This window comes from Chenopodium quinoa, unplaced genomic scaffold, assembly GCF_001683475.1.
Source record: "Chenopodium quinoa cultivar QQ74 unplaced genomic scaffold, ASM168347v1, whole genome shotgun sequence".
NCBI classification, from domain to species: Eukaryota; Viridiplantae; Streptophyta; class Magnoliopsida; order Caryophyllales; family Amaranthaceae; genus Chenopodium; species Chenopodium quinoa.
Window position 1 is genome coordinate 14,515 of NW_018743155.1, and position 12,986 is coordinate 27,500.

At 34.8% G+C, this 12,986-nt stretch overlaps 1 protein-coding gene across 1 annotated transcript; it reads right to left on the minus strand.

The window, feature by feature from the left end:
• Positions 1 to 5,182: 5,182 nt before the first annotated feature.
• Positions 5,183 to 8,069, minus strand: LOC110732167 (probable indole-3-pyruvate monooxygenase YUCCA3). Its single transcript, XM_021912076.1, has 3 exons — positions 7,036 to 8,069; positions 6,570 to 6,941; positions 5,183 to 6,130 (listed from the first exon to the last, which is right to left on the minus strand). The coding sequence occupies exons 1-3, from the start codon at positions 7,735 to 7,737 to the stop codon at positions 5,906 to 5,908; spliced, it is 1,299 nt and encodes a 432-aa protein (XP_021767768.1). The 5' UTR covers positions 7,738 to 8,069; the 3' UTR covers positions 5,183 to 5,905.
• Positions 8,070 to 12,986: the final 4,917 nt, after the last annotated feature.

The window sequence follows — 12,986 nt, forward strand, 5'->3', positions numbered from 1 at the left end:
TTGCACCATTTCAGGGCAGTGCCGTGAATGTTCTAAAGAAAGCGACATAGTCCGCGACTCAGTCTATTTTTCGGTAACTTTGTTCTTACTGTTTTTGTTCCCGCAGTTCCGTTTATAACAATTTTAGAACATTCTTTTTCTGCCTGTAAGAACCATATGTCTACCGAAGATATTACTATGTCTGCTGACCTTAACAAGCCCTTCCGTTTTGAAGGAGCTCACTTTAAAAGATGGAAACAAAAAATGCAATTTTTCTTAACTGTCAAAAAAGTTAATTCTGCCTTAACAGCCCCTCGGCCATTTATTCCTGATAATGCTCCTGAAGATGAATTAGCTTACTTGAATAGTGAAATCGAAACCTGGAATGAAACTGACTTCGTGTGCAAAAACTATATACTTAATGGTCTGTCTGATAACCTCTATGACTATTATAATATGGAAAACACTGCTAAGGATTTGTGGGATGCCCTACAAAAAAAGTATGATACTGAAGAAGCAGGTGCCAAAAAGTATGCTGTCAGTAGGTACCTAAAATTCCAGATGACTGATGATAAGTCCGTGGAAGTGCAGTCTCACGACCTTCAGAAAATTGCCCATGAGATAATTTCCGAAGGTATGGCCCTTGATGAACAATTTCAAATTGCTGTTATTATTGACAAGTTGCCTCCTTCCTGGAAAGATTTCAAAAATAATCTCAGGCATAAGACTAAGGAATTCTCCTTAGAGAGTTTGATCACTCGGCTACGTATAGAAGAAGAATCCAGAAAACAGGATCTAAAGGAAGAGATTTTACAAATCTCTGCTAATAATGCTCCTAGGCGATCTGCTGCAGTACTTAAACCTGCTGGTAAGAATTTCAAACCTCAGAACCGGAAGAATAACTTCAATAAACCGAATGCTCAAAAGAACAATGGAAGACAACAGTCACAACCCCCTAAGAATGGTACTGGTCAATTTCTGTGCTATCGGTGTGGAAAACCAGGCCATATGGCACGAAAGTGCAGGAACATGCCTAACCCTGTGCCAGCGCAGGCTAGCATGATTGAAGAGCCTTTTGTGGCTATGATTACTGAGATCAACCTTACTGGTGGATCAGATGGGTGGTGGATAGACACTGGTGCCACACGCCATGTCTGTTATGATCGTCGAATGTTTAAAACATACACTGAAAAGACCGATGATAAGAAAGTACTGTTGGGTGATTCCCATTCCACTAACATTGCTGGTGTTGGAAATGTTGAGTTGAAGTTTACTTCTGGCAGGACTCTCATTCTGAAAGATGTGTTACACACTCCGGAAATGAGGAAGAATTTAGTTTCTGGTTTTTTGCTTAATAAGGCTGGTTTTATACAAACCATAGGTTCTGATTTGTTTACTTTAACTAAGAATGGAATATTTGTAGGAAAAGGATATGCTACTGATGGCATGTTCAAACTGAATGTTGAAGTTAATAAAATTTCTAATTCTGCTTATATGTTGTGTTCTACTATTAATGTTTGGCATACTAGACTTTGTCATGTGAACAAAAGACTCATAAAAAATATGAGCAATTTAGGCCTTATTCCAAATATCTCTCTCAATGACTTTGACAAATGTGATTCTTGTAGTCAGGCTAAGATTACAAAAACTCCTCATAAATCAGTGATTAGAAATTCAGAACCATTAGACTTAATTCATTCGGATATTTGTGAACTAAATGGGACGTTGACCAGAAATGGACAACGATACTTTATCACCTTTATTGATGATTGTTCTGATTATACTTGTATTTATTTGATGAAAAATAAGAGTGATGCTTTTGAAATGTTTAAGTTGTTTATAACAGAATTTGAGAATCAGTTTAACAAGAAAATAAAAAGATTACGAAGTGATCGTGGAACTGAGTATGGTACTGATGCTTTTGTAGAATTTTATAATTCACATGGTATCATACATGAAAGGACAGCTCCTTATTCCCCAGAAATGAATGGAAAGGCTGAAAGGAAAAATAGGACCCTTACAGAATTAGTAGTTGCTATTTCCTTATATTCTGGTGCTGCTGATCATTGGTGGGGTGAAATTCTACTAACTGTTTGTTATGTCTTAAATCGTATTCCAAAGACTAAGAGTAAGGTTTCTCCCTATGAAATACTTCGTAATAAACGACCTAACATTTCTTATTTCAGAACTTGGGGTTGTCTAGCATATGTTAGGATTCCTGATCCTAAAAGAGTCAAATTAGCTAGTAGAGCTTATGAATGCGTATTCATTGGATATGCTATTAACAGTAAGGCATATAGATTCTTTGATTTAAATGCTCGTGTAATTATTGAATCTAATGATGTTGATTTTTATGAGGACAGGTTTCCTTTTAAATCTAGAAATAGTGGGGGCACGTCCTCCTCTATTATTCCTAAAGACAGGTCTAACTCACAAGACTTGGATGCTGAACCCGAACTAAGAAAGAGCAAGCGGGCTAGAGTAGCAAAAGACTTCGGCCCAGACTTTGTAGTTCTGAATGTAGAGGAGGATCCTTCTACCCTCCAAGAAGCTCTAACCTCAGTGGATGCAGATTTATGGCAAGAAGCCGTGAACGACGAAATGGACTCACTTGAGTCTAATCGAACTTGGCATCTAACTGAGTTGCCACCAGGTTGCAAGTCAATTGGTTGCAAATGGGTCCTAAAAAGAAAGCTGAAAGTTGATGGGACCATTGATAAGTTCAAAGCCCGTTTAGTAGCTAAAGGCTACAGACAAAGGGAGAATGTTGATTTCTTTGATACCTATTCACCTGTAACTAGAGTAACATCTATTAGAGTATTAATATCTCTTGCTTCTGTTTTTAATCTTGTAGTACATCAAATGGATGTGAAGACTGCATTCTTGAACGGTGAATTGGAAGAAGAAATCTACATGGATCAACCGGAAGGATTCGTTGTTCAAGGAAAAGAGCATCTGGTATGTAAGCTAGATAAATCTCTTTATGGTCTCAAACAAGCACCTAAACAATGGCATGAAAAATTTGATAACTTAGTCATCTCACATGGTTTTAAGATAAATGGTAGTGACAAATGCATATATGTAAAATTTGAGAATGACATATGCACTATAATTTGTCTATATGTGGATGACTTGTTAATTTTTGGCTCGAACATTCATGCTGTGAATGATGTAAAGCTATTGTTGAATGCTGAGTTTGATATGAAAGACCTAGGAGAGGCTAATGTAATCCTTGGAATTAAGATTACTAGGACAGAAAATGGAGTTTCTTTGGATCAATCTCATTACATTGAGAAGATCCTAAAGAAATATAGTTACTTTGACTGTAAACCTGCTAGTACACCTTATGATTCCAGTGTTAAATTATTTAAGAACACTGGTGATGCCGTAAGGCAATCGGATTATGCGAGCATCATTGGCAGCCTTCGGTATGCCACTGATTGTACTAGACCCGACATTGCCTATGTCGTGGGATTGTTAGGCAGGTTTACTAGTTGTCCTGGTAATGAGCATTGGCATGCTATTGAAAGGGTCATGAGATACCTTAAGAGGACCATGAACCTAGGGTTGCATTATGAAAGGTTTCCAGCTGTACTAGAAGGCTATAGTGATGCTGACTGGAACACCTTATCAGATGACTCTAAGGCTACTAGTGGATATATTTTTTCTATAGCCGGTGGAGCTGTATCTTGGAAGTCTAAGAAACAGACTATTTTGGCTCAGTCCACCATGGAGTCAGAAATGATAGCACTAGCTACGGCTAGTGAAGAAGCAGGTTGGTTAAGAGGCCTGCTAGGTGAAATTCCCCTATGGGAAAAGCCATTACCGGCTGTCTTGATCCATTGCGATAGTACCGCGGCTATTGCAAAAGTTCAGAACCGTTATTACAACGGTAAGAGACGACAAATACGTCGTAAGCACAGCACTGTGAGAGAATATCTCTCTATCGGAGCTGTTAGAGTGGATCACGTACGCACTGAGAATAACTTGGCTGATCCTTTGACGAAAGGATTAGCTAGGGAGAAAGTCCATTTTTCTTCTAAGAAAATGGGACTATTGCCATTGAAATGAACCACACATAATGGTAACCCAACCTATGAACTGGAGATCCCAAGAAATAGGTTCAAAGGGTAATAACAAGTTATGGTGTGTTATGAGTTGAATATGTTCAAAAGACATAATTTCCTGAAGCGATCAAGGATGAGTTAATAGGAACTCTTAATGAAATCTATACTCCAATTTGGAGTGGAGTACCAAGCTACAGGAGTACTCTTGATAGATTCACCTATGTGAATGTGGAAGTTAGGCCGCTTCCTATGAAATGTGTGGCAGCATTTCTAGAGCATTCACTACACTGGGATAGACGTGCATGGCCGAAATAGCACGGGTCTAGAACAACACCAAGAGTAGGTTGTGTGGGGTACGTTGTCAGAGATAGGGTTCAAAACTTCGAGTCACCCTTGTTGAATCTGAATCGTACTCACTACGTCGAAGTTCAAGTTGAAAAACACTTCTGTTTATGCGCAACCTATATATGTATGGATTCTGCTCGAAAATGTTTTAAAAAAATTCAAGTGGGGGATTGTTGGAACAACAAGTGTGTAGTGTGTAGTGTGTGAATTTTGTGAAAAACTCAAAGTCCCACATTGGTGGGAAATGAGAGTTTTACTCTCTTTATAATATAGAGAGTGGGCTAAAGGGGTGTGGCCCTTGGGCTACCCACATTTTGTGGAGAGGGAGGACCTATATGGTAAACCATCTATCACACACACGCGCGCCGAACCGGGCCGGGTCGGGTCGGGTCGGGTCGGGTTTATTAAATAAACTTATTTTTTGGACAAGGCTAATTGCGTGATTAGTTCCTTGATTTTTGCTAAACGTTTTTGACTGATTGCATTTGACCGTTTTTATTCAAAACTGATTAATGGAGCGTTAATCATGCAAACGTTTTCACTGATTTTTTGCTAAACGTTTTGCCACGCATTAATCTTCTGTAACCGTTTTGAACGTTCAACTTATGACCGTTTTAATTGCGTGATTAGTGCCTAATTAAACAGCAGCAGTTACGTTGCAATTTTTCCTATAAAAGGCGTGTTGATTTCCTGTTTTTGATACACAAAAAATACGAACAGCAATCTTCTTCTCCTCTCTATTTTTCCTCACAAAAACAAAACCCTCGAGCAGTTTCTTTTCTTCTTGGGTGTTTAGTTGCCCGGTGGTTTTGTGCAGTTCCACCGGTATAATTACAATAGAGAAAGGCTGTTTTATCCTGGGGAACATCCGGTTTAGTACGAACTGCTTGCACCATTTCAGGGCAGTGCCGTGAATGTTCTAAAGAAAGCGACATAGTCCGCGACTCAGTCTATTTTTCGGTAACTTTGTTCTTACTGTTTTTGTTCCCGCAGTTCCGTTTATAACACATGTAATCTTGGTTACAATTTAGTTTAACTTTTATAATCGAGTTCGCCAGTTCGGTCAATCATGTCAAGTCAGTTCTATTAGTCTGAATGTCTGATACTATCAAATCTGGTCATCAAGAATCTGATAGAAATGAAGTTCTCCAATAAATATATTATGTATAAGAGGCAATTATAAATTTGATTATAATTTTTCATTGTTACACCAAGGTATTTCACACAGTAAAGAGAAAAATAAATAAAAAAAAAAAGTAAAAAGCCTCATCTTCCTCTATACAAAAAGGTGCCCCTAATATTTAGAGACTGGGTTCTTTTAAGGAAGAGGGCTGCTTTGTGAGCTTTGTGTTCCTAAATAAAATGTCTATGCAACCTGATTTGTGTAGTTTTATCAGAACTGAACAACTGCCTAAATCAGACAAAAATCCACAAAAAAGAAGTAAAAAAAGAATTTGAAGTTATCTGAACAATGTTTAGTTTCGCAAGTTTTAGTTGTATTTGCTGCTGTTATCTTAAAACTGCGAAATACACCGCCTATGACAAGCAGCAGGAGGCTTCTTTTGCTTGGTTTCTTCTTTCCAGATTTTTCCAATGTCTTCTGCTACTCTGATGGCATCTTCTGATGCACCGGATAATCCTCGTTTTGTGAACCCGGCTGCGTATAATCCGGCATTTCCTTTCCAGCCATTGGGGAATGGCGCTTTCGGGAATCCATTTTTGGTAAAGAAATCACTTTCCTAAAGAAGCAAGAATGAAAAAAGAAATCAGTTGACAATTCTTCAGAAAAATGCTGTAATAACTTCTGTAAAGTCAAACCAGACAAGACTCCAACATCCTACGGTTGGGGTGCTTAAGTTACATGGCTAAGGTCATTATTTAAATGTTTGACAAACCCACCATTAATTTTATTCCCTTGATTTTAAGATCCAAACTGGCAGTCATTTTTATATCATTTTAATTTTTTTCCTTGAAATTCAGATCTACTAGTTAAAAAATAAGAATTTATTTTTGTGAAAGACAAAATGTAAGTAAAAAGGAAGAAAAATATAGCAGCCTCTGTTTTTATCCTATGATAACTAACAGTTTAAAGAAAGAAAAAAAAATCCAAGAAAATCTCAGTTACCAGACATGAAAAAATCTTATAAAAAAATGACTTGAATGAATTTTGATCCTCACCTTCAGCCATAGGGGAACGTTGCTGCGGTACCCAGTAGCGAGGATAACGGAATCGACCTCACGAATCTCTCCATCGACAAAGGCGACTTTACCTCTGGCAAATCTCTTGATACCAGGAACAACCTTAATCTGTCCTGATCTGATTTTACCAAATGTACCAAGGTCCAACACTGGGGTCTTTCCTTCTGTATTCTTCAGCTCCATTGGACCAACTTCCGGCCTTTTTAGACCGTATTTGTCTGTGTTTCCGAGCAATAAACTTGCTAGAAACAGCAGTATCTTATCAACTGTACGCAGTGAGAACCACCTCAATAGTGTCATTGCCAACTCGAATGTCGATTTCCCCAGTACGTCTTTAGGCAGTACATGAACCTGTTGAAATTCAAATAAATTTTACTTGGTCAGTTTAAGCCTAACACATATTTTTCTTAAGAATTCAAAGTTTTTTTTCAGTTTATGTTCTTACCGAGCTACGAACACAAAGTAAGGGTTGAACATCATGGTTACAAAGATCAAGAGAAACTTCCATCCCAGAATTCCCACACCCTACAACCATAACTTTTTTGCCGCGGTATTGCTCACCAGATTTGTACTCACATGCATGGATAATATCACCACCAAATTCATGGAACCCAAAAAACTTGGGCACCACCTTTTCAGCATTTTCGCCGGTGGCAACCACAATCCACCGGCATATATACTCAACCTCGCGCTTGTTGGTGCAGTTATCAGCACCCAAAGCGGTCTTAATCCTCCAAAGACCACATGTTTCATCATACTCAGCAGACTGCACTGACTCATTGAACTGAGGTTGTATGTCGAATTTCTTAGCGTAAGACTCAAGGTAGTTTATGAACTGGTCTTTTGAAGGGTATTCAGGGTAGTCATCAGGGAAAGGGAAATTAGGAAGCTGACAGAATTGCTTAGGAAGGTGAAGCTTAAGGCGGTTATAGGTACGTATTTGCCATAGCGAGGCAATGCAGTTGGCTCGCTCAAGCACGATAAAGGGGACACCTTGTTCCTTAAGCCCTGCAGCCACTGCTAACCCTGAAGGGCCAGCACCAACTACCACCGGTCCATTCACCCACACACATCGCTTAGCGAAGAATTCTTCGTGGTTGGCCGAGGTGGTTTTGGCTATGAAAGCGGCATTGCTTACCGGATTCATAATGGTAATATAATTAGTAGAGTTGAAGTATTAGTTAGGTTGTTTGTATATCAAAGGTGTTCAAAGGACTAAAGGAGATGTATTAGCAATAATAAGAGGAGAGAGAAATCACGAACGAGTTTTTAGAGAGAGAAAGAGAGAGAGAGATGGTTAATTGCTTGGTTGGAGAAATGGGTGTAGTGAGAATGGGGGAGGTGGTAAGAGGGGTTTAAATAAGGGGAAGATTGCCCTTAAGAGATGCATGAGACTAACATGTGAATTAACTTCTCATAGAAGAGCTCAAAGAATTTTATTAAACATTTAATAATTCAAAAAATATTCTTGTACTCATAATATTATACCATAATATTATACAATGTATATATAGAAATTCTTCTATTCAAGTTGTTTAGATGTATGATTGTCATATACAAATAAGTATTGTATCTGAATTTTATTTCATATATTTATATATAATTAACATTATATACTTGTTGTTGCATTATGATTTTATGGCACCTGCCATTAGAAGGTGCTTTTAATCATTCTTTGATTCATTTTAATCATTTGATTATCATTGCCACTGGCTCCACCAAATCCTGCATTTTCTCTTTTTAAAGAAATTTTAATAAAGTTTTCAACTTTTAAAATGTCTTCTCAAAGGTCTCGTTGTTACTTTTGTGAAGATTTTTGAAAGATGATTAGTAGAAATAGGCAAATAGCAACTCGACTAATTTGGGAAAATTTTATGCGTTGTAGTTAACAAGATTGTGTATTTACCTGGTTTATTGAGTTAAAATGAACTTTTAAGTTTGAAGCCTGAGCTTAATTGCAAGCCGAGCAACCACTAGCTTATATGTTCAACTCAACTTATGAAAATGAACTTTAAATTTGAGCTCGATAACAAGTGTTGCAAGCCGAAAAAATAACCATTAGCCTGTGTTGAACTCATCAACTAATTAACATCCTTAATTGTGATCTCCACAAAGCTGATATCTTACCTAGATGTTTTGAGTTTTTTTCATAAAAAACTTTTGAAATTAAGGTTGCATCATAAATCAAAGTGTCTTATGTTGAAGAACAAAATGTCTTATGTAAATTCTTCACACTAGTATGTAGATGTTAGATTTTAATTGAAACAAATTAGGTAAGATGAATGAACCTTCTAAACCCGACTCCTAACTAGACTATCTATACGACTATAATGATTGTGTTACTATAAGCAAAGAGATTTAGGTCGCATATCTCCTCATCTAAGATCCCTGTGGTCTACATATCAAATCTTATGAGAATCATTTGATAGATTTCTCTTATTCCTTCAATTGGGTCTCCATATAAAAAATACATAAGTAACACCGCTTTTGAAATTCTTATTAACATGAAGTAAGCTTATGTGGCACTCCTAATTAAAAGAAGATTACACAACAATTTCTCTTTATGCCAAGAATTAAATCATCCTTGATGAACTAAAACATAGTATATTATATTAGTAGACTTGTGCATCCAAGTTTAGAAACTACTAAATAATTTAATGTTGCTTTGCTTGGATATTACGTGAATAAGACTTTACATTATCTCCTGTAAATTGTTAATTTAGAGATTCTAGTTATGCTAATTAAGGTTTGTTGTTACATCCTAGTAGTGATAATGGTCGCATATAGAGGAATTAGTTTGCTAAGTCGAAGGCAAAGACTGAAATTTTAGTGGTTTTTAATTGAGATCTAAGATGGACAACCGTATTACAGATGAACATGTTAAGCTACAATTAATGTTCATGTCTCTTTTACATCCCTCTTTTTATCTTTATTTTATATATCTTTCTTTTGGAAGATCTATAACTTAGTATATAGTACTAGTATATGTATAGCTAGCTTTGTTTCTTCATCATCTTTGTTTGGGAAATCTACTCCGAGTTCGAATAACGTAGTTGATAAATTCTTTAATTCAACTTTTAAGCGAAATAAATGTAATATTTTAAAATACGACCATATATAATAATAGCAGAAAATATAAGTTTATCTACGAGATAAACATTTTTTGTTTATCACATAATATTTTTGTAAATAATTAACTTTTTCATTAAATATGGTCCCATAGTTATTGATTACTTGATAAAGTAGTTAATTTATTTAAATAAACTTGGGCTTCCTCCATATATATTGTTAGACTATTTGCGTGTAATAAATTTTTTTTGGTTATGATCTCATTCTCTGTTCTTTTTCCAAGAAATAAGATATAAAAAAAGAGAGAATTTGTAGAGAATGGTTTATTTTAATAAAAAGAGAAAATTTGTTGAGAATAGGTTTATTTTAATAAACTTGGGCTTCCTCCATATATACTTTTTTTGATAGAAAAGAAAATTTTATTTTGACAAGCGAGTATTATTCCATATAAAGTATACTCATATGATAAGGTTATGGAAGTTAAAAGAAATAATTTTCAATTTAATTCAATAAAGAGAAGTAGAAATAGAAATTCAACAAATATTATATATTGATTTTTACCAAGTCATTTTTTTTGTAAATAGAGTAAATTTATATATGTACTAGTTTGGTGTCTCATGCGATGCCCAGGTTGTTTATTGAATTCTAAGATAAACTTTTTATTTATGTACCAAAGTTTTAAAATATACCATTGATATAATACAAAGACAAACATTTAAGAAAAAATCGGATGTACAATAAAATATTGTAAATCTACTATAAAGTTACCTTAAAATGATCAAAAGTTACCCTATAATGAATGAAAGTTACTTAGTATATATAAGATACCCTGATATAAATAAAAGTTAATTATGCTTTAATGATAAAAGTTACCCAAAAAAGTCTAAAAGTTACCCTAAACTCAATATAAGTTACCTCGATGTATAGTAATTACTGTATATCAGATGCATCAAAATTTTTTGTGATACTAATGTAATACTCCCTCCGTTTTTAAATATTTGCTCCACTTTCAATTTTAGGCCGTTTTTAAATACTTGCTCCATTTCCTTACTCTCTCCGTTTTTAAATACTTGCTCCATTTCTCCATGTGCGGAGTTTCAGGAATAATAGGAGAAAGTAATAAAATATAGAGGTAGTGGGGTAGGGGGAAGAATAAAAAATTGTAAAAAGCAAAAGTAGTTGAGAGAATCGGAGGAGAGAGAATATAAAATTAATAAAATATGATTTATATTGGGTCCACTAGGTAAGAAAAATGAATTAAATATTGTGAAAGATTTCCAAATAAGGAAATGGAGCAAGTATTTAAAACCGGCCGAAAAAGGAAAGTGGAGCAAATATTTAAAAACGGAGGGAGTATTTGGAAAGCTTTTACGATATTTAATTCATTTCTTTCAACTAGTAGATCCAACATAAATCATATTTTATTGATTTCATATTCTCTCTTCTCTGATTCTCTCAACTATTGTTTTTTACAGTTTTTTTTATTCTTTAACCTACCCCACTACCTCCCTATTTTATTACTTTCTCCAATTTCTCCTAAAACTCTGTGCATGGAGAAAGGGAGCAAGTATTTAAAAATGGAGGGAGTATTACTGTACATTGGATGTGTACAAAAAATTTTGTAATACAAATTATTTAGGAATTAAAGGTTGTTACTCAAAAAATATGTATTTACATAGTATACTCCATAAAATGTACTCCCCCATAACGTTTATAGGTAAAACCAGTATTGATATTTTCAATAATATCTATACTTTTGGTCTTAGACATGCCAAATTTAACATCTTATGTAAATCAATACAATAGCTACAATAGTTCAGTTGGAAAATTTATATTCATATAATTTTTTCTAGGATATCCAGAAAATACTTGTTAGTACTTGAAATTTCATGCACTTAACATGTGTGATGGAAATTTCTCTATTAATCTCTTTCTCTCTCACTCGCGATCTCTTCGAAATTTATGTTATGTAATTCGTCTTACTAAATACTAACTACAATTAATTCATTCGTTATTCTTATTATTCACTCTCTACTATAAAATCTACCTTAACTAATTATATCCCTCAATATACGTGTTCAAACATAATTAAAAGAGAACAGAAGACAATTATGTCACAAAATTAAAAAAAAACCCTACCCTCCTCTCTCTCTTCTCTCTCCTAAACTCTAGCCTCCATTGTCAATTTTAAAGGGGTTTACATCGGATTTCCCCGGTGGAAAGCCCCAATCTTTATTTTCTTTTAAGCCTTTTGTTTCTTAGGTTACAAAAATGTGTCCCTCAAAAGGAAGGGTTTATCTCCTTTGAAAAACAAGGTTTTTTCGATCACCTTCGAAAGACAAGGTTTTTCGGACTTCTTCGAAAGACAAGGTTTTATTTGTGTTTAATTTGGTCTCCGGTTGTGCGAGACTATGATTGATTATGGCTTCGATTCGGATTACGGAATCAGCACAAGAATTTAATTTCTCAAAAAATTGCGAAGTGACAACGGATCCACTCAAAAAGTTGTATGAGACAACGAATCGAGAATGTGCCGAATTGTTATATTTATGTATTTGGATTCTTAGCCTTTCCCGATTAATTCTTGTTTGATTTTGTTAAATTCGTTTTCATTATCGTTAATTGTCAATTATAGATATCGTATACCTTTAAGTAATGAAATTTAGTATCCTCTAAAACTCCTTTGAAAAAAAAAAAAGAGAGAGAGAGAGAACATAAGACGTATATATAATGACTTAACGAGCTGAGAGCAAGACTAGTGTAAATGTTGCTAATTATGCGGAGTAACTCTCTAGAAATTACTTGAACTCTAAGAAAAGAAAAAAAGCTAAAGGGAATGTTACTAATATATGCTTATTACCGATGAATGCATGGTTTTTGTGCTAATAACAATTCATTTTGGTTTCGTTCCATGCTAGGCGGCTGCTCATCCCAATGGTTGCAAATTTTCATATAGCCGCTTTATTTGGCTGTTAAAGACTTTTCTACGAGTATCTCTTTTTTCATAATTTGGTATGGATATCTACGCCTACTAGGCTACTAGTCTATTACCATCTAAATGTCAGTGATTTGAACTTATAATCTTCTTACGGAGTATTATATTGACTTTAAAATCATGTTAAATGATTAATTTAATAAAATGATAATTCTATATGTAGCCTATAAACTTTAAATATTAACTTAAAGAATAAAATATATAATTAGTTTTTATACTATGTTAGTGAGATTCAAGATATGAATTCCATGTATACTAAAAAGATTGCTCTGTTTCTCTCAATCCAATTCATTATAAGTTATACCTAGTGGGTTGGTTGGTTTTTTTTTTTT